The sequence below is a fragment of the Eucalyptus grandis genome, chromosome 5 (genome assembly GCF_016545825.1).
Source record: "Eucalyptus grandis isolate ANBG69807.140 chromosome 5, ASM1654582v1, whole genome shotgun sequence".
Lineage (NCBI taxonomy): Eukaryota > Viridiplantae > Streptophyta > Magnoliopsida > Myrtales > Myrtaceae > Eucalyptus > Eucalyptus grandis.
The window spans coordinates 35,070,836-35,098,144 of record NC_052616.1 but is presented as its reverse complement, the minus strand read 5'-3'; the positions used below and the strand labels follow the sequence as shown (position 1 = coordinate 35,098,144).

The 27,309-nt window shown below is 40.1% G+C and overlaps 3 protein-coding genes and 1 long non-coding RNA gene across 4 annotated transcripts; 3 read left to right on the top strand and 1 right to left on the bottom strand.

Moving 5' to 3' along the window:
* Positions 1–12,806: 12,806 nt before the first annotated feature.
* Positions 12,807–16,180, top strand: LOC104445137. Its single transcript, XM_039313639.1, has 4 exons — positions 12,807–12,926; positions 13,856–14,508; positions 15,371–15,506; positions 15,792–16,180. Exons 2-4 carry the CDS (start codon positions 13,858–13,860, stop codon positions 16,178–16,180), a joined length of 1,176 nt encoding a protein of 391 aa, XP_039169573.1. The 5' UTR covers positions 12,807–12,926; positions 13,856–13,857.
* Positions 16,181–16,347: 167 nt separating this feature from the next.
* LOC108957779 lies at positions 16,348–19,611 on the bottom strand. Its single transcript, XR_005551593.1, has 9 exons — positions 19,424–19,611; positions 18,901–19,070; positions 18,676–18,762; positions 18,510–18,581; positions 18,356–18,415; positions 18,193–18,256; positions 17,924–17,997; positions 17,719–17,812; positions 16,348–17,008 (listed from the first exon to the last, which is right to left on the bottom strand). It is a non-coding gene; the product is annotated as an uncharacterized LOC108957779 (long non-coding RNA).
* A 901-nt stretch (positions 19,612–20,512) lies between these two features.
* Positions 20,513–22,182, top strand: LOC104446720. Its single transcript, XM_039311906.1, has 2 exons — positions 20,513–21,405; positions 21,505–22,182. Exons 1-2 carry the CDS (start codon positions 20,610–20,612, stop codon positions 21,864–21,866), a joined length of 1,158 nt encoding a protein of 385 aa, XP_039167840.1. The 5' UTR covers positions 20,513–20,609; the 3' UTR covers positions 21,867–22,182.
* Positions 22,183–22,225: 43 nt separating this feature from the next.
* Positions 22,226–23,797, top strand: LOC120293175 (calmodulin-binding protein 60 D-like). Its single transcript, XM_039312088.1, has 2 exons — positions 22,226–22,919; positions 23,517–23,797. The coding sequence occupies exons 1-2, from the start codon at positions 22,616–22,618 to the stop codon at positions 23,582–23,584; spliced, it is 372 nt and encodes a 123-aa protein (XP_039168022.1). The 5' UTR covers positions 22,226–22,615; the 3' UTR covers positions 23,585–23,797.
* The last annotated feature ends 3,512 nt before the right edge of the window (positions 23,798–27,309 follow it).

Genomic DNA, 27,309 nt, shown 5'->3' with positions numbered 1-27,309 from the left:
CGGCAAGCTCACGGCCTACCCAATCCAAGAGAGCTCAAGCTCCGCCAAGGCCGGCAAGCTCGCCGCTCACTAGATCTGACGAGCTTGAGTCTCGCCCTTGTTATATTTGGCCTTGGGCAAGGCTAGAGTTGGCCTATGGTCGGCGGTCGGTGGTTGGCGATCAGCCAAGGAAGAAGAAAAAGAAGAAGAATAAAAAAATCAGTTAAAAAAACATAAAAATAAAGAAGAAGAGGGAGAATAAATGAAAATGAATAATTCGAATTAAAAAAAAAAAAAAGGAGGAGGAAGTGAAGGTTTATGAGGGTGTGAGATAAGAGAGATTAAGTGAGGAAAATATTTTCCTGAAGCAATTTATTTTCTGTAAAACGACATCAAAAAATTCGGAAAACGTTTTCTTGGAAGTTATTTTTTGTGAAACGAATAGAGTCTAAGATTAAAATGAGTCGTATATTACTTCAACATATCATTTTCATGGTGTAGATACTCATTTAAATCCATCATCACAATACAGATAATAATAGTCAAGTCAATTGATCAATCTGAACAAAATCACACGTCAATCATCCATTCCGTTGGCCAAACTCTTACTCAAATATCTACCATGGTCACGCATAATGCCTTGTGACAAGGGAACCGAGCTCTCCTGTTGGCAAGGTCTTCACTTATATTGTCAGTGATTTGCCCATAATGATATCCTAAACTAGTATTCATAGCTACAAGCCCCTCATTGAGCTTACATCAATATTTAGCACTAACACAAATTCACACCGACATCATTCACAATCCACAAAGCTAAATCTAGAAAGCATTTCATAAATCACAATACATTTCCCAAAATATTTCAGAATTCATTTCATAGACTAGTTCATAAATCAGTATACAACATTTTGCAACACATTTCTTAAAACAACTCTCAAACTACACAAATATCAAATTGTAGTAAATGTCAGATCTAAATTTTATCGAACAAAACATGCTTTTAATAACTTATGACATATCAAATTTTTATAACTTTCAAGACATGAGATTACAAATTCAAATAAGAGATAATACCGCTCACCTTGGGAATACCTAAGGCCAAACAAGAAAGCTAAATTGAACTAATGATCCTGTAATCCTAATAACTAAATGAGCATCGATATTAAAACCAAATAAAACTCTATGTCAATTATGAAACGACTAAACTAAGCCTAAACACTAATAAAATGATTCATATATGCTAACAAATTGCTTAGTTATTTAAATGTAAACGCAACACAAAACTCATTCGTGAAACCCTAAAATTTTGCTCCAACCAAACCGTTGCTTCTAATTAGCCTCCATTAAACCCCGTCGCGACCCAATTATTCGGGGTGAGCCACCTATGGTTTGGCTAATGGATTGCTAAGTCTTTAAGCTTAGCTCGGGCTCTCCCAAGCCCATACCAATTCGCGACTTAGGTTTTAATTCTTAACATGCAAATTTTTTAATTAGGAGTCGCCACTAATCTATTTTTGGTGGGTCGATTAGAAACCCAAGTAAAGTAATGGGAGATTCACCTTACTCCTACGAACCAAATATTTATGAGTTCGGGGACTTGGTTACACTAGACTATCCTAGTGCCATTTCGGTACCTTTTTATTTTATTTTTAAAAAATGTTTGGCAATTGAATTGATTTAACTTCCTAACATGCGAGGTGATCATACATGTGCGCATACCACCAATTTAACACTCAAGAAATCAATTAAATATTGCAAAACATACCTAGGAGCAACGAAAGTATCGCATTGTTAAATCGAATTCACATCAAAGATCACTAGATATGATTTCTAATTAACACGCAATTTCAATTTTTGTTTTCACTTTATTTAATGAAAATCATGACTTATGCAATGCATGTTAATAATCTAATATGACATGGCAGCATGACCTAAACTATATGACATGAAGAAATGCAATAATTAAATGCAATCTAAATGACATAATTCTAATGACATGCAATGCGATGCAATGACATACAAAATTATTTAAACTAAGATGACATGCTGCATATAATTTAGCATGCGAGTTATATGTCATGCGATATTTATTAAATGATTTAGTCTAATGACGAGAAAGTTCTAATGAACCTAATAAAAACTAAATGACGTGCATTTGATATTTCTATTTAAAAATGCGAAAATGATCTAGCTAGATTAAAATTCTATCTAATTTAAACTAAGGATTAAGTCACATTAAATCATAATTTAAACTAAGATATTATCTTAATCTAACATGTAATTGATCTAATATGCAATGACATGCGGAGCAAGCCCTAATTCTACATGACATATGCATGAGAGTTTTTATCTTTTATTTTTTATTTAAAATTCAAAATTTAAAATTGCCACATAATTAAACATGCAACTAAAATCCTAAATTAATGCATTTTTTATATTTTTCGAACTAAGATCCCTATCCTAGCTATGCAAGATAACAATCTAAAACAAACTGAATCCTAATTTAAATATATTTTTTTAGATTTTTAGTGATTCTCTTAAGTAGTAAATCTAAACAAGCAAGATACGCAATCAAATAAAGGATCAAAATAATCGAAAAAAATAATCTGTTGTCTCACAGGTTAAATTAACGATTATCCTAACCCTAATTATTACGACAAATGGTTCAAAATAATTAAAAAAATAACCCGACATCTTACGGTCAAATTAATAATTACAATAAGTTTAGGAATAACTCTTGTGGATAATGCCTACAAGATTCATAAAGTGAACATTGGGATCCAATTAAGTAAATAACTAAAGAATGTAAGCAAAATAAAGTAAAATAAATGAAAAATAAAAACAACCTAATTGATTTAATTATGCTTTTTCTGTTGTTTTTCCTTTTCTTCTGAGCAAGGCAGCACGTGGTGGCCGGTCCGGTGACGAGTCGCCGGCGTGAGGGGATGATCGTCAGAGCTCCGGCGAGAGGAAAACAGCAGCAAGCGATCGGCGAAGAGGTGAATCGAAGGTAGCTTCGCAAACGGGGGCGCTGCAGGGGCGTCGGCTCGGCATCCGGTGGGGCGAGGCGGTGGCAGGGACAGAGCACCGGCATGCAGGCGTCGATCCGGTAGGGGCTGCGTTGCGGCTGAGGAGGAGGCGCGGCGGACAAGTCGGACAGCGTCTCCGCAAGGGGCTAGCGTTCTGTTCGGGACTTGCTGGCGGAGCAGCGAGCTCGTGGGCGATGGAGAGCTCCGGCGACAGGCGAGATCGCGGTGCGGGTGCAGCGGTCGGTGGTTGCAGCAGCGTTGTCGTGGTGTGGGCGCGGCGCGGAACAGACGCGTCGCGGGTGGAGGCGCTGCAGGGGAGACGGCAGAGGCGAACGGCGGAGTCGTCGGGGCTCGTGCGGAGGAAGATCCAGGCGTCGGACGGGACTGGCTTCGAGCTCCAGGCGGCGCGGCGTCGTCGCGGCGAGCTTCGTGGGGAGACCGCTGAAGCGGCTGTGGCGAACACACGGTGGCGGAAGCCTCGCGGATGGAAGTTGCAGAGGAGGAGCAGCGATTTGGGGAAGATGATGAACAGTAGGGGTCAAATCACCTCTTTACTTTTCTCCTCTTTCTCTCTCTCTCACGTCACTCTCCCTCTTCCTTCGCTTTTCTGCAGAAGTTTTTTTGCTTTTTCTTTTCTCTTCTTTCCTTTTAAACTCCACGGATGGCTTCTCTCCCCTTTCACTTTTTCTGAATTTTTTAAAAAGAAGCCCCCGGACGAAGAGAAGGCCACCCCATTTATAGAGTGAAAACTTAGTCTGCTCAACCTACGAAGATTTGCATAACAACTCAATCGCTGAAGATCATCTTTCGAGATTATCGTGTATCTGACTCACTTCTATCAAATCATCTATTAAAATCTTTCAAGTGACTCGCTTTCGACCATTGAAGATTTTATATGCTGACTCAGCGATTGAAGATAAACTGGAATTTTTTTGTGAAGATTTTCCAAATAATTCACTTTAGATAAAACTCCATTATCCAATTCTAAAATCTTTCAAGATATCCATCCGCAACAAAATATTTTAGAATATTCCTTATCCTCCTTAATATTCCCAATGATTTTATCACAAAAAGGCCAAAGATAAGATTGCAATATGATTTTTTTAAACGTCAAAAACTACCGTAATATTGCATCAAATCTCAATTTTCCACGAGATAATTTTCAATAAAAAACATGGGCACAGGCCAACTCTCGCTTTGTGGGCTTAATCCAACTAATTAATTTAAAACCCAAAATCACTAATTCAACCCATCCACCACCGATCCAGTAAATGCAAATAAAAAATAAATGCACCTATAACTAAATGTTATGCAATTAATTAATTATTGATAAAATTAAACCCTAATTTTTTAATTGCGATAAATGACTAAACGGACCGTCAAAATCTAGGTGTCAACAAACCCCATGGCTCTATAAGTACAAAATCTATTATTTTCATAAAATCTCAAAGTTCCACAACTCAAAAATGGGATTTCGTGACTTGATTTTCACAAAACTTTGAGTTTAAGCCCTTAATATGAAAGTCACTCCAATTGGACGAACGAGGGGCATGAACACTTACTAAACATTACAAATCAGATTTGAATCAGCTTGGCGAGATCTATGGTGCAAAACCCTCTTCTTTCTTTCCTTTTCTTTCTCTTTTCCTCCCCTTTGTTCTGCGCCAGCTCTCGGTCTTGAAAAGTTGAGCGTACCCATTTCTCCTCTTTTTGTTGACTTGTCACCCTTTCTTATTCGTGGCCCCCACAATTTTTTTTTTTTTTTTGACTTGGTCAATATCCCGAATATTTCAGCTGTAGCTGGTTACAATTGGATGAAGTTACCGTGGGTTTGGTTTGGCTGCATATAGAAGGTAGATTAGTGTGAATAAGAGAAACATAGCTCAAGATTGTGTGAAAGCTAAAACACGAACCATTAGAAGGCCGCCATATATTTTCCTCGTACACGAAACCAACGAAACAAACGTAAGAGACGCAACTTTGAAAAGGACGCGTCTGTTAGGGCCTGCATGGTTGCAACTTGTTTCTGTTCCCAGGAACAGAAATTTCTGTTTTTTGTTCCTTAAACAAAAGGAACAGAAACGCGTTTGTGTGCGTTTATTCCTTTTTGTTCTTTTGTTCCAGGAACAAAAAATTAAAACAAAAAAAACACAAAAACTTGTTTCTTGTTTAAAACACAAATCGAAACACTTTTCTTTTTTTTTTCTTTTTATCTTATTTTTGTTCTTCTTTCTTTTGGCCGGTCGCCGCCTCGGCCATGGCCGGCGGCCGGCCGACGAGGGCCCGGCCTCGCCTTCAGCCACGGCGAGGCTCGCCGGCCCCCGGCGAGGCCGACGCTCGTCCCTCGGCGAGGCCGAGGCTCGCCGTAGGCCGGGCGAGGGTCGGCCTCGCCCGGGCCGGGCGAGCTCGAGCTTGCCCGACCATGGCGAGGCCGACCTCGCGCCGGCCCGGGCGAGCTCGATCTCTCCCAGATCCGGCGAGGCCGAGCTCGCCCCGGCCGGCGGCGAGCCTCGGCCTCGCCGGCGGTGGCCCGGCGAGGCCGCGCCTCGCCGCGCCGGCCGGGCGAGCTCGGCCTCGCCGGATCAAGGCGAGGCCGACCTCGCGCCGGCCCGGGCGAGCTCGATCTCGCCCGATCCGGCCTCGAGCTCGCCCAGCCGGCGAGGCCGAGCTCGCCTGGCCCGGTGGCGAGCCTCGGCCTCGCGCCCGGCGGTGGCCCGCGAGGCCGCGCCGCCCGCCGCCGGGCGAGCTCGGCCCTCGCCGGCCGGTCGCCGGCCAAGGCCTTGGCCGGCGACCGGCCAAAAGAAGAAAAAAATGAAAAAGAAAAAAAAAAAAAAATAGAAAAAATAAAAGAAATAAAAAAATTATCAAAATTTACCAAACATGTTTCTTTTATTTTTTATTCCCGGAACAAGTTTACCAAACGCGTATTTTTGTTCAAAAATTGTTCCTCGGAACAGAAATACTTTTTCTATTTCGTTCTGAACAATTTTTAAACAAAACACAACCAAACGCGCCCTTAGCTTTCACAACCGTTCGCGTTTGTGCACGTGCGAATGAACAGAACGTGCCCTGCCACTTTGACGGAGAAAACAAATAATAATAATAAAAAAAGAAACGTTGACCAAAGACCAAAACCCCAAAAAATGGAAAAAGAAAACCGAAAATGCAGATCATATATAAATTTATGGATAATAGAGAAATTATAGTTCTCTGTATTGCTCTCAGGAAGCAAGCAAGTGTATAGCGTTGAAATAAATTTATGGATATTAAAGAAATTCTTACTAAAAAATATTGTCAAAGAAATTATTTGATATTTCCTTATGTTGTAGAATAAGTAGTTTCCTTGTTATATTAAGATAGCTAACTCTATTTTCTTTCCAATAAGTACTGTTCAGTTACAATAGATTTTTTTTTTTTTGGTCAGACAGTTACAATAGATTAAAAAGTTCATTTATTGATTAAACGTAATTTTTTACTAATTTTTCTATTCCTGTCTCTTGAAGATCCCATACTATCTATATATAGGTCCACACTTTATTTCATGACTTTAAACTCGAAAATAAACCTTAGGTCTTTTATAATAATTAGTTTTATATTATTCCTTTGTATAGGACATATACATGTAACCATATAAATCACTTGTGATCACATAGATTTCTTTGATTATTATTTAGATATTGAAGTAACTGATCTATTTCATTCTTAATTCAATAAACACAAACGTAGACGTTTAGATTAACCATATTTCCACTTCCCAGTCTCTTCTTTATATATATGTAAAGCCATTCTCATTGAATTTGATTTCGAAATAATTGAATTCATTCTTCGTTCGGTCTAGATGTTTAAACCTTTTTTTTTTTTTCTGTTCAATGAAGGTCAATTCAATTATCAGTGTTCTGTATTGGAGCTCACGTGACAATGCATGTGTATATAGTGGGGGCAAAAAAACCTTTTCTAAGGTGTGTTCGTTTTGAAAAAAATGAGTGATTTGAAAAATATTTTATGAAAAATAATTGTTTAGGACCATTGAGGCCAAGCTCATGACCCTAGTACTCGTGCATGAGATTTTGGTGCTCATGCCTAAGACCCTAGCACCAGTGTGTCAATCGAGGCTAGGCACAAAACCCTAGTGCTTGTGCTCGATGCCTAGCACTTGAGCTTTAGTCCCTCGCATTTAGCCTTGGGTCCTCGACACTTGTGCTCAAGTCCATGATACTCGAGCCAAAATCTATCGAGGCTAAGGCTCAAGACCCCAATGTGAACTCGAGTTCTATCGAGGCTAAGATTGATACCCAATTCTCATGCCCTAATCCATCAAGGTTGGGCTCAGGACCCAAGTGCCCATGCCTCAACCCCCCGCGCTCAAGTCGGGGTCCATTGAGGCCGAACTCGAGATTCTGGTGCTGTATTGGTTCTCTGGTTGGCCATGCGCAAGTTAGTAGTGTTGGAATAGTGTATATCTTTTGACAAGTCAAATCAAAATTTTCAAACCAAATAATAAAAAAAAGAATTAGTTCATTTTCAAGTTTTAACCAAACATAAAAAAATACTGTCATTGAAAATGACTTTATGAAAAATATTTTCCAAAAATTTCACATTTTTCCTAAAATAGACGGAGCCTATGTCATGTCGACCCACCAACAATTTTGGTGAAACTCGCTTGCTTTGATGTAGGAGGGGCATTAGTGTGAATGTCAATTGCCTGATATTCCAGCGCATGGGTTTAATTATTGCTCTGCAAAGACGTTAAGGGAATTTGTAGATACTAAACCTTAAAACCTATGTGCATAGACTGTAAGTCATGGGTTACAGTTCACGGTATTGTCAATAATGTGGTTGTTATGCTCAATCCACTATATTTGAAATCCCTTGTGAAGGTGGGTTTATAATAGAGCTAATTTTCCTTCACAAATAGAGTGCACTCTTTTACGAAGTATTTCTCTCCCGCAAGTTTAATCTCTCAATAATTTTTATCGCAAAGTGCGGACAAGAGTTTTTAGCATGTAATAAATCTATAATGCTTAAGGCAATGGGCTACCTAATCATGAGAAAAAAATAAGCTCAACTAGTCATTACAATCATTTCAATAGTTACAAGTTCGATCAAGACCGTTGAGATTTCAGAGTGGTTGGTCAAAAAGGCCCGGACACTTTCTGAAATGGGTGAACGAGATTCAATTTTGAACTACAGGAGCTAAGTGTTCAGAGATGAAGGGCACATTTGATGACATTTCTATTCCGGAAAATAATTTTTTAACATAAATGATTTTTTTGTGTTTCTGTTCTCGGGAACAATTTCTGAGTATAAGAATGTACTTAGTAATTGCAAAAATTTATATTCCATAAATAGAAATGCATTTGATAAACTTGTATAATTTTGTTGTTTCTTTTAATTTTTCAATTTTTTTATTATATTTTCCATTTTTCTTTTTTTTTTTTTTTTTGCCTTCTTTTTTTTTTTTTTTTTCTATTTTCTTTTTTTTTTTTCCTTCTTTCTCTTTGTGGCCGGTCGCGGTGAGCTTACGGAGCCTTGCCGGTGGCCTTGGTGGCCGGGCGAGCCTCGCTCCGCCCGGGCAAGGTCGAGCCTCGCCCGGTGGCCTCGCGAGGTGCAACCGGCCATCGAGGCCACCGGTGAGGCTCGACCTCCCCCAAATGGCGCGAGGTCGGCCCGGCGCCAACCAGCGAGGATCGCCTTGCTTGGATGGGCCAAGCTCGAGCTCGCCCAGATCTAGCAAGGCCGAGCTGGCCCAACCACCGGTGAGGCAGAGCCTCGCCGTGGCTCGGCGTCTCCGGGGTTGGTGACGCCGGCGAGGTCGCCGGCTCTCGTCTGGCCGGTTGTCGGCACCGGCCATGGACCAACCAAAAGGAAGAAGAAGGAAAAGAAATAGAAGAAAAAAAGAGGAGAAAGAAAAATTGTTTCTCGGAATTGTTCCCGAAAACAAGAATCAACTTTTTCTACTTCTTGTTTGTATTTCAAATCTGTTACCGGGAATAAAAAAATAGATTTTTTGTTCTCGGGAACAAAATTTTAACCAAATACATTTATGTTCTTTTTTTGTTCCTCGAAACAAAAGAACATAAATTTTTGTTCCGGGAATAGAAACAATTTTAAACAAACAAGGCCTTAGTTGCCGCACCCGCTTGTTCTTCATGGGGGCAGTCTTATTATTTACTTTCAGAATCTTGCAAAAGAAACTTGAATATAATCAATATGATTCCAAATAATCAATAACATATTTGATTAAGTTTTGTAATTATCTAAGTTAACTTGGAGTCAACAATATCCCCTTTTTAATGTGAAAACCAACCCAAATTAAACAAAAATTTCCAATCAAGAAACTCTCCCTAAACATGCTATGGCGAAAATTAATAAACTTCCATGATAAAATTTTAAGTCATAAGCTATTAAGGGCGCACATAACAAAATTTCTGAAACAGAAATCAATTTCTAGTTAGAAATTGATTTCTCCATTTCTATTCCATGAACGAGTTTTGAGTAAAGAAATGCATTTGATAACAATTCAAAATTTTCTATTTCTGAAATAAAAATTTGTTTGATAATAGAATAAAATTTCTATTCTAGGAGCGGTAATGACCGATGTCCAGTAGCCGGAGTCCGATGTTTGGCGACTGGCGTTCGGTGTCCAGTGACCTGCGACCAGCGGCTGAAGTCCGATGTTCGGCGTTCGGCGCCAAGTCTAGCGACCGACGGCGAGCGGCCAAAGTTCGTAGTCCGACACTGAGTTCAGCAACCAGCGACCGGAGTCTCAGTGACCGCAATCGGCGTTCAACGTCTAACATCGACATCCGAAGTCCAACGACAGGAGGCCAATGGCCAGAGTCCAGTGGCGGGTGGCGGGCGGCTGACATCCGACGGCCGATGGTGAGCGGCGGACAGTCGCCAGCGAACATCCAGTGGTTGGTGGTGAGCCTTTGGCATCCAATGATTGGAAACGAGCAGCCAATGACCGATGCGTGTCCGGCATCTAGCGACTAGCGGTTGACGATGGGCGGCCGGAGTGCGATGGCCAGCACCCGACGTCCGGTGGCCTATGGTTGACGGTTGGTGGCCAAGGTCGGTGGTGGGCGGCCGACAAGCGGTAGCGGACGTTCGGCATCCCACGGGCGGCAAGTGGGCAAGAAGGCTCATCTATCCAGTTCAATATCATACGCAATCTTTCCCTATTGTCATAACATCGAAAAGGTCAAAGGGACACTGAGAAGTGCAACAATCCAACGTTACGCAAGTTTAAATGTCTATATAAAAGATATATCCGAAAGAAACAAGTTACAATGTTCTGGAAGAAACATATAAAGATCTAATAAGGTGGTGGTAGAGGTATATATATAGGATTTTGGAGGAAAACTAAGCAAATTGACGGAGCGGTTGAAATTCGGCTTGGATGTCCTACCGAAGAACTGCAAAAACCTGATGCATCCCATCACAGACCATGTGAATCCCACCAAAAGAGAAGAAATCTCCATAGAGAGACCTTCTACCGATGGATAATTGTCATTTTCATCATCGTTCTCCAATGGCCGGCGGAACACGACTATAGTAACAATGTTTTGTACTTAACTACATATATGTGTAAATTTTTATTTGCATAGCATCATTCATTTGCCTTGCATTTTCACTCACATGTTTGAATCCCATCTGCTTGGCATTTTTTTTAAAAAAGAATAACACGTAGCTATTGATGAGTAGTATTCTTTTATGGGACAAGTAACTCCAAACTAGAGAAATTAAACTTCGACCTTCCAGCAGTTAGCAAATTCTCTATGTTAATATAAACTTTAATACCAACAAAGTAATTTTAACCCCATGTCCTAAAGGGAAAAATTGACCATTTTCTCAACAAATTTTAGCATCAGAAATAAATAAATAAAAATTATGTGGGTAGTAATTTTTCATTCCAAGTAATGTTCATGTGCAATGAATAGTCTTTCTATGTATATCAAAATCATTTGGAAGAATATATGTGCATGTCGGTGACTTTTCATTCGATGGACGTGAGAAAACTGTTATAACCGGTTACAACTGGAAAAAGTTATTTGAGTTTAGGTTTGAGTACACATAAAAGGTGTTTTGGGTGCGAGGGTGGTTGGATAGTGTGAAAAGGAGAAGAATAGTTGAAGACTGTCGCGAAGCTAACGAAACCGACGAAACAAACGTGAAAGCCGTGACTTTGAAAAGAACGCGTACTTTTGCTTTAGCAACCATTCGCATATGTACGCGTGCGAGCGAACGAAACGTGCCCTGCCAATTTGACGCAGACCGCAGTGCGGAAAAAATATTAAGAGATTTGGTGGTATCACATCAAAAGGCGCTGAGGTTGCATATATTATTTTCACTCATATCCGATCTACTAATATATCGACACCTGTTCAGCAATCCATGTCAACAATCACTTTAAAATCCTAAAGTGCGTTTGGTAATGGTTTTATTTTAGGTAACAACTTTTTATCAAAAATAATTTTTTTAATTCTAATCTTGAAAACAATTTCTAAACAAAAAAAATATGTTTGATAACCTTTCAAAATTTCTTTTTTTCAGGCTAGTGAGCCTCGTCGTGGCTCGGTGTCTTCGGGAGCCGACGATGATCTAGCGAGGTTGTCGACCCTCCTCTGGCCGGGGTCGGCGTTGGCCATGGCCGGGCCGAAGACCAACCAAAAGAAAGAAGAAAAAGAAGAAAAGAAAGAAAAGAAAAGATAAAAAAAAAAAAAATAGATCTTAAAAATTGTTCTTGAGAATAAAAAATTATTATTTTTTTACTTTTTATTTTTGTTTTAAATCTATTTCTAGGAACGAAAAATATATTTTTTTGTTCTTGAGAATAAAATTTTTAGCAAATAGGTTTATATTCTTTTTTTCGTTCTTTGAAACAAAAGAACTAAAATAATTATTTCGGAGAACAAAAACTTGGCCCAAGTAAAAAATCTCAAAATATTTTCATCTTTCGCTTCTTCCGCGTCAGTTCATAGCCGGCGGACCTCGGCTCCTCCCTGCCGTCACCAGCAGCGGAGTCGCCGGCACTGTGACCAAGCTGCCCACCGCTGCGTCCAAGCGAGCATGGCTGGCTCCCTCTGTTTTCTCCATCTCGAGATCTGGCCATCCATGGCCGAAATCGTCCGCACTCGTCCATGGCTGTCGTTGGCATCGTTCAACCATGGTCGAACGCGTTCAGGCGTCGTCTTTATCGTTTATCCATGGCCAACCACGAGCTGACGGAAATGGACCACGGATCTCGACATTTGAGAGCTCTGTCCATGCCTCCGAGATCTCGACCTCGCCTGTCGCCATGGCCGACCATGAGCCGACTGCAAGAAGACGGCTTCTCTGCCTTTTCCTTGATATTTGAGCTCTGTCCATCGCCTTCGAGATCTCGACCTCGCCCGTCGCCATGGACGAGACCAGATCTGGATGGAAAACGACTTCGAGCCGCCGTGGCGATGAGGGGTGGCTCGGCCGTCGGTGAGGCCAACCACGAGCCGACTGCAAGGGACGACAGAGCTGGCCAGAAGTGACGACGGTGGAAGACGGAGACAAGCAAGAGCACAGGGGAAGCATCCATGGGTGAACGGATAGCAGATTCTTTTTCTTTTTTTTTTAGTTATATTCCATGTCGGCAGACGTGTCGATTTGCTATTAAAAATGCCACCTCGCTGACCGCTATATTTTCTCTACCAGACAGAAGGCGGGAAAAAAAAAACATAAAACGACGTGGACCGCAAAGGAGCAGAAAAGTAAAACAGCATCTAAATATAAACTGGCGAAATTCAAGCACCTAACGAGAAGCTCTTTGTCGCTTGCCCTCCCCGACTCTGTGTAAGTTGGTGATCTGGTCGCTCTTCCCTCTTCAGGTGTCGCGCAGCGTGAGAAATTTCGTTTACCTCTGCTTCTTCGTGCCACCATCAGGTCTTTCTCTCAAGTCTCCCGCAATTTCTAGGGATGTGATATGAGCTACGATAGTTGGTTGAGAAATTCTGGGCGTTTCAATTATTTCAAGTGCTCTCCCTCATTTTCGTAGTCATGTTGGTTTTGAGTGGTTAGCTACAATTCTAGATACTCTGTATCGCTCTTGGGAAGCAAGCTAGTGTACAGCGTTGAAGTAAATTTATACGTATCAAAAATTCCTTGTTGGAGAATTTTTTTGGAGACATTGTTAGAGGATATATTTGTTTCGATATTTCCTGGATAGCAGATTTTCATGTTAGATTAATAAGCTAATTTATTTCTTTCCTATACCATTGTTTGGGGATAAATGCCCCTAAATTAAACAATTATTGAGTAAAGGCCTTTGACTAATTTGTTTGTTCCTCTCTCTCGAAGAACCCAAACATTTATATATATATATATATATATATATATATATATATATATATATATATATATATAACTAGCAATTCTCATTTAATTTTGATCCCAAAATAATGAATTTCATTTTTCGTTCAATTGACTCGTACTCTTATCTCTATTCAATTGAAGGTTAGCTTAAATATCAGTCTTATGAATTGGAGCTCTCATAACAATTTGTGTGCATATTCATAGTGGGAAAAAAGCTTCGTTAAGTTTTGTTGACCCACCAACAATTTTGGTGAAACTACCTTGTTTTGTTTTGATGAAGAAGAGACATTAGTGTGAATGTCAATTGCGTGATATTTTAGTGCATGAGTTTAATTATTGCTTAGCGAAGATCTTAAGGCAATATGCAGGGCTCAACCTTACGTGCATATACTGTACAACATGGTTATAGTTCCCGGTGTTATCAATAACTTGGCTATTGAATTTTATTTTTTTTACTATATATGGGGAAACTTTAATTCGCTTTTCTTTTGTGTATATAGACATGGTCAGAAAGAGAGATCAATTTTGGGAATATGTACAGCGTCTGGATGGCAAATTTAAGTGCAAGTTTTGCGATAGAAAATTTGCTGGTGGTGTTCCAAGAGTTAAATCGCATTTATCTGGCATTAAAGGCTCTGGTATAGATATATGCACCAAGGTTCCTGAAGATGTTCGAGTTGCCGCTACTGAAGCAATTTTTGGTCCCAACAAAAGAGCCAAGGCTGAAGCCTCTCCAGTTAAGATTGAAGGGACTTCGCTAAAAACGCATACCAATAAGGATGAGGTTTTGCTGGATAAATTGCTTGTTAAGTTCATCCTGTTGAATGATATCGATGTTGACATTGTGCGAAGGCCATCCTTCATTGACTTTGTAAATGCTATGATTGACCATGGTTCCCATTATAAGTTGCCATGTTGTTCACTAGTCAAAACAAAGTTAGTGCCTGATTTGGAAAACGTAATTGGAGAGCATGTGGCAAATGTGAAGAAATCATGGGTTAAAACTGGCTGCACACTCATCTATGATAGTTGGAGTGATAAGGAGAGATCCTTCATTTATATCTTCGCTTATTCTATTGAAGGGGCGATCCTATTGAATGCGTTGGAAATAAAAAATGATGAATCAACAAATGCGAGGTTTCTCTACCCTCTGGTAGAATGTCTAAACCAAAAACCCTAGAATTCGGCTAAATCTTGTTTTCAGCACCAGTTTTTGTCTCTGTTACCTCTCAATCCTTTCAAATTCGAAAAAAGAAAAAAGAAAAAATCATGTTTCATTCGCTTTGCGTTGGATAAATGCGGTGACCTTTTCTGGTAGGAGAACAGGCATACAAGGCTGGATTCAGAAAAGCACTGAGATGATCTGTGAAAATCTTACAACCAGGTGAGGAGCATCGGCTTATGAGACCTGATTTAAGGTTGGATTTCTCCTCTTTTTTCTTCATGTTGGTGGAGTGCTTGGAAATGCTGATGAAGGGCTGTGAATCTACGAGGTAGCTGATTGTGAGAATACGAACTTGTTTGATGAGGTGATCTCGGGGTGGACTTCTGGCAGGAATTCAGGGTAGATGTTATCTGAACAGCCTCTGATTAGAGTATGGATACAGCTTGAATGAAAAAGAGCTACAGAAAAAAGTGTAGAGTTTACTGTCAGCATGGTGTTTGAAAAAATGCCAAAGAGGAAAATCAGCCAAGTATAGCAGTATTGCTTGTTCCTAAGTCTGTCAAACTAGTCCGAAAGTATGGATGGGCGAGAGGAAAATGAGTTACGTGTAGCAGCATTATGCAAACGATTAGGACACCTATGGGCTGAGGAAGACGTGGTAGAGGTAAATCCGGAAATATCATTACAAAAAAGAGAGGAATGCAATAGAACAATATTGGGTAAACTATACTCAAAACCCAATGTAAATTTTCCAGCATTCTTCTCAACTATAAAGAAAGCATGGAAAACAGAAGCAGTAGAATGTGCTCAAAAAGGAACGGGGCTCTTTACCTTTGTGTTTCAATCAAAGGTTGAAAAGGATAGAATCCTAAAATCTTCACCCTGGTCTTACTCTAGTAATCTGCTTGTGCTGAAACAATGCGATCCTGAAATTCCAGAACATTGTTATGACTTCTCTAAAGCATCATTCTGGGTCAGAATTGGAGGTATTCCCCCTGGGTGGAGGGTGGAAACAGTTTACCATGATTTGGGGAGGAAGCTAGGCCAGGTTTAGGAAGTTCAGGTCGAAACTATGGGAAACCTACAGCAAAGAGGAGGAAGAGTAAGAGTGGAAATAGATTTATCTAATCCGCTAAAAGCAGGAACCATTTTGGATATTGGCAAGAAATGGCTGTGGGTAGAATTTAAATACGAGAGATTACCCCATTATTGCTATTCATGTGGAAGGATAGGCCATTACGCACAAGATTGTTCTGAAATTCCATATGCAGAATCCCCATGGGCAGTTGACAAAATAGGGTCCTATGGACCATGGTTGAAAGCAGAAGTCAGTGATCATAGTCCTTATTGGGAGACTTTTTATGGAAAAATTGAAGAAGACATTATTGTAGAGGAAACCATACCTGTAGAACACTCACCAAGCAGTGAGAAGGCTCTAATTATAAGGGAGAAAGGTCCAGAAATGTGTCTTGAAGCCTGCAGCAAAAAAAGAGCTGAAAGTTCCGTGGAGCCGGAGAGAATGGAACTCCCTGTTACAAATCAGAAAGTCAATAAAGATTATGGAAAACAGATTATCAGCTCAGACAATCTCACACAGACTCCTCTTAAAATAGGAAAGAGCAGCAAGAAGAACATGAAAGTGCAGAAAGCTAAGAAGTAGAAGTGCTTACCTGAACCTATACCAATCCTTATTGATGATTCAGGTATGACAGAGACTCCAGTGAAGTTCCTTAATGATCGAACAGACTGGGCTTTGGTGGCTAGCCCTAATAAGCCACCAAAGACGACATGAAAATTATTAGCTGGAATTGTCAGGGGCTGGGCAACCCCCTGACAATCCAAGAGCTAAGAGCATTAATTGCTCTTGAAAGGCCCAATATAGTCTTTCTAATGGAGACTAAAAACAAAGCAACAATGGTGGAAAGCATATGCAAAAAGCTCCAATTTCAGAACTTATTTCTCGAAAATCCAATGGGGATAGCAGGGGGACTGGCGCTAATGTGGAATGAGGAGGTAACATTGACAGTGCAAAGGAGTTCAAAACACTTTATTCATGTTCAGTGTATTGAATCAGCTAGAAATTTAAGCATGCAGATAACGTTCATTCATGCGTCCACACATTTGGGGGAAAGGATACAATTATGGCAGCAATTGAAAACGTTGAAGCCTCACAGATCAAATCCATGGATATGTATGGGGGATTTTAACGAAATTCTATATGTATGGGAGAAGGTGGGAAAAAGGGAAGCAGACAATCAAAGAATAGCAGCATTCAGAAACATGCTTAATGAATTAGCTCTAATGGACATGGAAAGTCAAGGTTGTGCATTTACGTGGGCAAATAACAGAGAAGGGGAGGATCTTGTTAAAAAACGACTAGACAGAGTGTTATGTACCTTGGAATGGCGCGTAATATTCCATGAGGCAGAAGTTCATGCACTTCCAGCAATTGGCTCGGACCACAGTCCCCTGGTTCTGAAGCTACACCCTGGACCAAGGAAGAAAAGAAGAGAATTTAAAATGGAGGCCTTCTGGTTAGAGAATGCAGAATATCATGAAGTTATTAATCAAGCATGGACCTACACAGCCTATCCACAGACTACTTTTTCAGCCAAACTGTAGGAGACAGCCAAACAACTGACACAGTGGAGTCAAAAAAAGTTTGCACATGCACCTACAAGGATAAAAGAGTTAACTCAGGCCCTAACAACAATCACCAATCAACCACAACAGAATTCAAGTAGACAGGAAGTGAAAAGCATCATCCATCAGATTGATACATTAAGAAAACAAGAAGAACAATATTGGGGACTGAGATCGAGAATCAAGTGGCTACAGTGGGGAGACAAAAATACAAGCTTCTTTCATGCAACAACAGTTCAAAGGAGGCGTCGGAATCATATAACAATGTTGCAAATGGAAGATAGTAGTTGGTGTAGGGATCCAGAAGCACTCAGACATCATATTTATGACTATTACAGCAATGTATACAAAACAGCAGGGGAAAGAAATTATCAGCCGGTCTTAAACCAATGCAAATCCCCTATCGATGACCAGATAAATGCATCCCTGGAAGCTAATCCCACGATGGAGGAAATTAAAACAGCAGTTTTTCAGTTGGGAGCTATGAAAGCGCCAGGTCCTGATGGTTTCAATGGCTTGTTTTATCAAAACAGTTGGGAAATTATGCAGAATGACCTGTTCCAAATGGTGCAGGATTTCTTCAACACAGGAGTATTGGATCCTCATTTAAATCGCACCTATATTGCCTTGATCCCCAAAGTGAAAAATCCTGAGACAATTAGCCAGTTTAGACCCATCAGTCTTTGCAACTTCAGCTATAAAATTATTTCAAAATTACTTGCAAACAGATTGAAGCAGTGGCTGCCAGAGATAATCGAACCTGAACAGAGTGCCTTCGTTAAGGGGCGTCAGATACAGGATAACATTCTGATTGTGCAAGAAGTGCTACACCAGCTGCGCATTACCAAAAGACAGAAAAAAACATCAGGCAGTGCTCAAACTAGATATGCAAAAAGCATATGACAGAATTGAATGGGATTTTGTTCGGGATTGCATGCTGAAAATGGGCTTTTCTGAGAAATGGGTGACCTTAATAATGCAATGCATAACCACAGTAACTTTCAGTGTCAAGCTTAATGGAGAACCTACCTCGTTTTTCAGTCCGTCCAGAGGCCTAAGGCAAGGAGATCCTCTGTCGCCATACTTGTTTATCCTAATCACAAATGTATTAACGTGGTTAATGGAGAAAGCCGTACAGGAAGGCAGCATACGAGGTATACAGCTTAACAGGTCTTGTCCTAAGCTCTCTCACCTTATGTTTGCAGATGATGTTATTTTCTTCTTGGATGGTACTCTACAAGAATGTCAGAACCTGTCATTAACAATTAATCAGTATTGTTATGCAACGGGTCAAGCGGTTAACCTAAATAAATCAGGAGTATCTTTTAGTAAGAACTGTCCCTTACCACTTAAAAGAAACATGGCACATGAGTTGAGAGTGCCTGTGATTGATAAGACAGGAAAGTACTTAGGCATCCCTACAGAATGGGGACAATCCAAGAAAGAATTATTTGCATGGATAATTACCAAAGTAAATTCCAAGTTAGAAGGCTGGAAGGAAAAATTACTCACCAAAGCAGGGAAGGAAGTCTTGATCAAGAGTGTGGTGCAAGCAATACCGACATATGCCATGTCGATCTTCAAACTGCCAGTCTCCATCTGCAGAGCAATTGAAAGGAGAATAGCGTCATTCTGGTGGCAGAAAGGAGATACAAAACAGGGAATCCACTGGAAAAATTGGCCTGCTATGAAGAAAAGAAAAGATGAAGGAGGGATGGGATTCAAAGACTTAATTACCTTCAATTGTGCGATGCTGGGTAAACAAGTCTGGAGGCTGCACAAGTCCCAAGATGCACTCTGGAGTAAAGTTCTGAAGAGCATCTACTTCCCAAACGGGGACATATGGAATGCACAGAAGGGTCGACAGTCATCTTGGGGTTGGAAAAGTATGTTGGTGGGGCGAGAGTCTATTAAACCAGATATCAACTGGTTAGTCGGGGACGGCAAATCAATCAAAATCAGAGAGGATAAATGGTTATCACAGGAGTTAAATGGACAACCAGTAAATCCAGCAGAACCAATCAGGGTGGAAGGATTAATTAATGAAGTATCCAGAACATGGAAGCAAACCCTTATTCATCAGTATTTTGAGGAGAAAATTGCAAATGAGATCTTAGCTATTCCCTTGAGTCCAGATCCCAAACCCGACAGCATAATATGGACAGGCAACAGCACAGGGGAATTCACGGTCAAAAATGGCTATAACAGAACACAGGCACGGAATGCTAAACAGAAATCACAAGAGGCATCTTGTTCTTACCAAACCCCACGATCCCTCTGGACAAAGATTTGGAGCCTCTCCGTTCCACTGAAAATCCGAACCTTCCTGTGGAGCATTTGTCAAAATGCCATTCCCACCAGAGAGAACCTCCACAAAAAAAAGATTAGTCCCGACCCTCTCTGTTAGATGTGTCACACGGAAATAGAAACAACCGAACATGTTTTCCTCTTGTGTAGATGGACTAAGGAGATATGGCGAGATAATAGAATACAGAGCATGACTCGATGAAACAAATCGGAAGAATTGATTAATGGCTGATGACAGAATTTGAATCAAGAAGAACCTCACCCGAGCGCGAGTTCATCGCATGGGTGCTCGCGCAGATCTGGGAAAGCGGAACGCACGGATCTTCCGAGATAAACTTCCAAACTCAGCGGAAGTAATTGACCTTGCTCATACCCAAAATCAAGCTTTCGGTGGAGGAACGAAGCAAAACCTAAACCGAACTACAAATCGGCACTTACCGAGAAATGGAAACCACCCGGAGATGGAGAGTTGAAATTGAACGTGGATGCTTCATGGGTATCGGGCGAATTCATATGTTCTCGTAGCCGGCATCGTCGAAATAAAGAGGGCGTCGTTGTCGATGGATTTGCAGCGGAGGCTAGGGTTTCTTCAGCGAACAAGCGGAAGCGAAGCGCTTTTGCACGGGCTCTTCTTTATCTCTCGAATGGTCGAAGTCTCACGTGCGGGAGTCTTCAAGTCAAACAGTTCACTTCTTATGCGAAAGTGATAGTTCAGGTGGTAGTGGACTCGTTCTGGGGCCGGGCCGAGATCCCATGGAACTTGAGAAATATTATACCAAGGTGCCAACAGGAGCTTCGTATGGGCCGCCATGTCTCCGTATCTTACTGTCCTCGGGAGGTAAATCAAGCCGCTGATTGGCTGGTACGCGCACATCGCTTAAAGCAACTTCCTTTAGATTGGGTGCATAGACCCCCTCTATCCTTTTCGAATATTTTAATTTCCGAATGTAACGCTCCGATGTACTCCAAGACTTCTTAAGCTAATATATCGGTAGCATTTTCGACCAAAAAAAAAAAAAAAAAAAAAAACAAGCGATTTGCTAAGTGAGATTTCATATTTTGTCACTGAAGAAATTGGGGTCAACAATGCCGTGCAGTACATAACCAACAATGCTGGAGAAGAACAGTTATTTGAAATTATGCCAAATGATGACCATCCTCATGTGTACAAGACTAAATGTGTTGCCCATGAAGTACAATTACTCTTCGAGACTATTTATTATGATATCCAGTGGGTTCGAAAGGCATTTGATCAAGCAAGAGCAGTTGTCACTAAGATTCAGAAGCATGATAGCATCTTATCATCGATGAAGCAGTTCACAAACTGCAGGGACTCGAAACAATCATCAACAACAATATTTTACTCAAACTATTATATGCTTCAATCAATCATGGGGATTGAAAGTGAGCTGCGATTGCTTGTTTCATCATCTGAGTGGCTTTCGTTGAGTTTTGACAAGGATGAATCAGGCGTAGAAGTGGGTGAAATAATTCAGGGTTCTGAATTTTGGAGTGGAGGGAAAGAAGTCTTGCAAGCTCTAGAACCGATATTTCAAGTACTCTGTCTAGTTGATGGCTACAACGCTACTTCTGGGTTCTTGTATGCAGCTGTGGAAATGGCAGATGAGGCTATTAGACAAATATATGAGACTAATGTAGCTAAGTATCAGAGTTTATGGAAGATTTTCAAGCAATGGCGGGGTGATATCATTCAACCGATACATGCTGCTGCTGCTTTTCTTAACCCTGCTTACATGTGTAGCGAGAAGTACATAGAGAATGATGCAATGAAACATGGCATGAATATAATGTTGGAAAAATTGGTAGATGGTGAAGAAAAGGAAATATTTGTGCAAGAAATGCTGCTCTATCGTAACAAAGTGCCAAAGTTGTTCACTACTATGGCTGTGACAATGTTACGGACATCTCATCCTTGTAGGCGTCTATTCTTTTATCAATTAACCACATTGATTTAATTTCATATATTATATGTTTCAATGTGAAAATTATATACTAATAGTGCTGCATATAAAGGTGACTGGTGGGACTATTGCGGTGATGTCCTTCCTGTATTGAAGAAGTACGCAATTCGAATCCTAAGCCAACCCTGCAGCACTTCTTTCTGCAGGGAGAGTTTGAGTGCATTTGAAACTGCTCAAACTGAGAAGAGGGAGCCATTGATGCCTGCAGTGATGGGCGATTATCTGTATTTGAGGACAAATGCGTTACTGATGGAGAATTTCAACACAATGAAAGAAAAAATTAGGAAGCCACTTGATCTCGTGAAACTCAGAGAACTCCCTGATTTTTCAGAGTTTATCAATGAGAATTTCACTCGTGATCTATTGAATGAGATCAAAGTTCCTTTATCAGATGGAAAACAAAATAGTTGGTAAGAATATTTGTTGCGACACTTATGGTGATGATTGTGCTTTAAATGCATGCCAGCTGATTTGTCACCAACAATGCGGGATGATTTACTAGAGGTAGAATCAAATATGACGGTAGTGAATGATAATGTCACTATGAATGTTTTTGCTCTTTTGTATTGGTTTTCCGCAGGAGTTCACCTTAAGTTAATTTGCAAAGCTATTTGAATTAGTGAATTCCTTCCAAGTATATTTATATGTGTTGATGACAGAGACCGGGACAACATCATTTCTTATGATGATGAGTATCGGTGTCTCTGCTTCTTTTCCATTCTTCAAAAGACTAGGTGAGATCTATACAAGCTAGTGAATGCTAAAAGGCCCTATGTTTGATCGTCAATTGATTGCGATTTTCATAGAAATGTGAATCACCTGCTAGAATGATACCATATGTTGGATTTGGCCCTCAGCATTCTCTTCCTTTGCATGACTCTGCTTTTGGCAAGAAGGCTGTCCTCATATTGTATGTACTAAGCACTACCTTCTGCAGTGCAGATTTTTATTGGGTAAATTGTTAAATTCTTCTTTCTATCTACAGGTCTGCATCAGCGAGAAAAGATGGTGAGAGCAAAAAGCAATTACGTCTTCATTTTATAACTAAACTACCATTGAGCCTAGTCAAAGGTGATCAGGTTAAGGGGGAGAGAGGAGCTCCTATTCATGTCATCCTGGTAGATTCCAGTACAGGTAGGGTTGTGCAATTTGGACCCTTGTCAATGCTGAAGTTGATTGTGACGGTTATTGGAGGTGACTTTGATGAAGAAGCTGGTAAAAATTGGACGGAAGAGTTCTTCGTAAACAATGAAATGAAGGGGCAAGAGGGGAAGATGCCACTCTTGGCTGGTGATCTCTCTGTGATCCTCGATAAAGGCATGGGAACTTTGGGTTCTATCACTTTTAATGACCTGTCAAGCTGGACAAGAAGTGGAAAATTCAGACTTGGAGTCAAAACTGCGTTGGATTGTTGTGAGGAAATCCGTGTCCTTGAGGGCATATCTAATGCCTTTGTTGTGGAAGATGGTAAGTAATTTAAGTTTAGACATTTGATGACAATTAATTCTTTTTTTTTCTTGACATGGGACATCTGGAACAACGTAATAAGGCTAATAGACTTGCGACTGCGGTATCTTATTTAATCAGTCTGGTATAAATAATTAAAAAATAGAATAGAGTAGAATCTGCTGTTGCCTGCATTTCAGGTTTGGTTGCTGTTTGTTGAATCCATAATCCTAGAAATGGAGTAAGCTTAAAAGAAACAACAAACAATTGAACAGGCGTTGCCTTGCGTGTCTAAATTTCCTAATTCTACGAAGTCGAACTCCTAAACACATCAAACCAAATAGATTTGGAGTTTCAAGTGTGATTTCTGAATCGGTTGTGCTAGCAATAACTTTTGAAAATGGAATCGCTCTGACAGCATTCATGGCAATTGAATTGACGGTGACTTTGCTTAGGTGACTTTTGGCCATTCAATACAGTAATGACTCACCGAAATCTATGTCAATGCATTGAATCTGGCCTTTGTTAGTTTGCATCATCAAATATGATTTCGCCATTTTTATTTTCTCTGTTCATTGCTGACATAAATCTGAACATCATCGGTTTAATCATGGCCAGTTCTAGTCTTAACGCCCTTGTTGTCGCTAAGCCCGTATGCCAATTTGGGAACGCCACTCCCGTGGTGAGCCGGAGCTTCGGTGATTCGCAAGAACTGGCTTGCAGCAGAGCGAATGATGCGGTTTCCAACCCTGCCTGTACTTCATGGTCGCATTATCTGCAACCTCAGGATTTTTTATGCCCTCTATGTTGTAGCATTATAGTCATTTGGAATGGGAAACATGCCCGTACGATGCATTATTGGCTTGTACCGTAGCAATTACATGGCTCTCATTTTTTTTTAAAAAAGAAATGGTAATCTTGTAAATAGAGATATATTTCTGAAGTTGAGATTGTAAATTGGTCGTTTTAAAAGTAGAAGTACATTTTGTGAGGGAAAAAATCGGATGTAATCAAATTATATTTGCAGACATTCACAAGTTTCTGCGGAAACACAGGATGTACATGTCTCATTTTCTTTAAGGGTAGAGACAGATGTTGTCGATGAACCCAACCCGATTTGTGCATTCGGGCGCTGATGAATTAGAGAAATTTGAATGCTGTGTGCTGAGACTTGTCACTTCGGTTGCAGCCCGAGTGTCCTTGACTGGTACTCTCTTTCTTTGATTGGTACTCTGATGCCGATCTAATCCTCGGTTGCTTACCTATTAATTTCAATAATATGTGAGAACAATGTGAAAATATATGTACACTTGCACTTCTTTAGATGGTTATTGATTATAGATATGCATTGTCAAATCCAAATGAGTTATACAGGCTCACTGCAAAAGTCATATAACTCTCATATTTCAAATTATGTAAATATATTATATGGTCTGGATTGTTTGTAGAGTATTAGGATCTGCTGTAAATTCAAATAGATCACTTTGAAGGCATTGAGATATGCTCATTAAGTTAAATAGTTGAGATGTAATTGATCCATCGAATTCAACCGTGGAGTTCATGAGACCCTCTTAAATTCACATAGACTACGTTTTACAAACACATGTTCTACTTAAACCTAGGTATTTTATATGGACGCAATTACACTCTTATGGACACAATTACACTCTTACTTTAGGTGTAGATATCACTTGACAAGGTCATTTGAGCTCATTAAAGAAGCATAAAAAGCCCGCAATTTTTTTTTCTCGGATCCTGTGAAATCGAGAGAGAGCATGCTTTGCATGCTTATTATCCATAAGAAAATTTCCTTCTCTGCTAATCAAAAAATTTCTCTTTTTCTTACAACTCTTTAAAAAAAAAAAAGATTTCTTCACACATGGCACAACTTAAATAAGTTTACAAAACGAATAGTACAAATACATTTGATATGTTCGAGCTCTTTGCCAAAAGTATTGTAGACACTGGATTGATTTATAGTCTGAAAATTGAAAGTCATTTTCCGTGTTTTTCTTCATTTGGATAATGCAACGATGAAAAGTAAATGATCTGACTTTTGCAATTCACCCTGATTGTTTTTTAATGCAGTAAAACATGAATTATGGGAAGCAACCCTCACCTTTTCCTCGGACACGAAACAGCAAAACAAACGGAAGAGTCATAACTTTGAAAAGAGCACTTCATCTAGTTTTCATAACCATTCGCGTATGTACGCCTGCAAGTGAACAAAACGTCCTTTGTTGTTTGCACACGTAGGTTTTGTTCCAAATATATAGAATATGAACCACACAATTTCGAATATTTATTCATAAATACCAGTTGGACAAATTATTAAACGTGTGATATGCATGTAAATAAAAGAAATGGGATAGAAAAGTGCTCGGTTGATTTAATAGTGGTTCGACTCTCGAGATTGTTCACGAGTTATGCTGGATCTACTAAACTTTTGAGGTCTCATGTGAAGGTTGGTTTATTATGGACCTAGCTCTCCTTTACAAATAGAATAAACTCTTTTACAAAGTATTTCTCTCTAACGAGTTTGATCCCTTACTAGTTTTGATAGCAAAGTGTGGACAAGAGTTTTTAGCTAGTGTAAGTAATAAATTTGTAATGCTTAGGGCAATAGGCAACCCTACTTATAAAAAAACAATCCCAACTAGCCGTTACAAACATTTCAAATAGTTAGAAATTCAACAATTGAGATTTCAAGGTGGTTGGCCAAGAAGGCCCGAACACCCGCTAGAAATCTGATTTCTCTTTTTATTCATACAAGCAACAAGACATGAGTAATAGTGTCCAATCATCTGGATTGATCAGCAAACAATTTTCCTGAGCAAGCTTTTATTTTTTTGTAATCACAATCGGGACGCCGGAAGGAATTAGTATGTCCAAGGTTCTGTGCAGAGAAACAGATAATGCACTTGTAGGTAGTGGTGATATTCTCTCCCTGACAATATCCAGAGAAGTAAGGATTTTTGCCTCTCGGGATCACCTGTACCATCTGCTTCCCCATCCCTCTTTCCTCCTTGGCCCGTAAGCATATCTATAGTCTTGCTGTTTTCTTGTCAGATATTGACATTCTTTTTGGCTTCCTAGAATAAGAGGAAAAAAAAAAAAAAAAACATAGTCACTGAGATTCTCGCTACTTGCAGCCACTGGGAACATCTTTGGTTGTACCATTGACATTGTCGTTAAGGCCACATTGCCAAATTTGGGACGCGTCTGCCGTGGACCTGAGCAGGAGCTTCGGTGATGAGCAAGAAGCTGCTTGCAGCAGAGTGAATGATGGAGTTCTGCTCACTGACGATGCTTCTTGCCTTGACGGAGATCTGCATCTCAGGCTTCTTGATGCCCTCTACGGTGCAGGATTATAGTAATTTTTATTTTTTCGTTAGAAAGAATTATAGTCATTTGGAATGGGAAACATGCCCGTGCGATGCATAAAAGCGTACATATTTATAAAGACGATTCTGGAAATATGGCATTAGCAAATAATGCCAACTACTTCTTGCCTTGTACGTTAGCATTACATTTGACTCCGCAGCAATTGGCTTTGACAAGAAACTGAGCATTCACTTCCAATTAGAGATAATACCAAAAGCATACTTGAATTTTGATCTCAACCTATACAAAATTTACTCAAAATAATAATCTCAAACTACACTCATAACAAATTTACTCTAAATTAATTTTTGTTAAATTTTATCATAAATTTACTGAATTTGATAATATGTGATAGTTTTTTTTTTTTTATCGAAAAAATTAATCTTCATTACTTATAAGTAAAAACTGAACGATAAGAAAGATAGGCATCCGAATATAAAATGTCTCATAAGATTTGAAAAGGTTTAGAGGTCCAATTATATGGTAAAATCTTAACACATTGGGCTTTAGCGACCCAATTCACCATGCGATTGGCCTTCCTTGCGCAATGTACTATTCTGATATCTTGAAACGAGCCCACAGTCGTTTGTCTTGATCTATGAGTTGCTTATCAAAGTTAAGTTGTCTGACTCCAACGTACGAGAGGCTTGTGTTCGCGCACCAAACCACTTCAACGCCTCCAACAAAGCCAGGGTTTCTAGTTGCAAGACTGACGATGCCCGAACCTCCATCGCGAATCCATCAACCAACTTTCCCGACTCATCTCTACACACTCCGGCTATGGCTCCAGCGGACGATCCCACACCAAGCGACCCGTACACATTTATCTTCAACGGCCCTTCTTCGGTGGAGACCAAGTCGACGGTGAGTTCCCTCGTTTAATTTGATTGTGTTTTTCAAATGGTTCCATCTCCTGAAGTTGCTTTAAATTGCTATGGCTTCCTCGACCACCGCAATTGGATCTGGCTTTCTTTGTCGGAAAACAAAGTGGTTCGGAGCCTTCCATAAATTCCACATCACGCTAGCG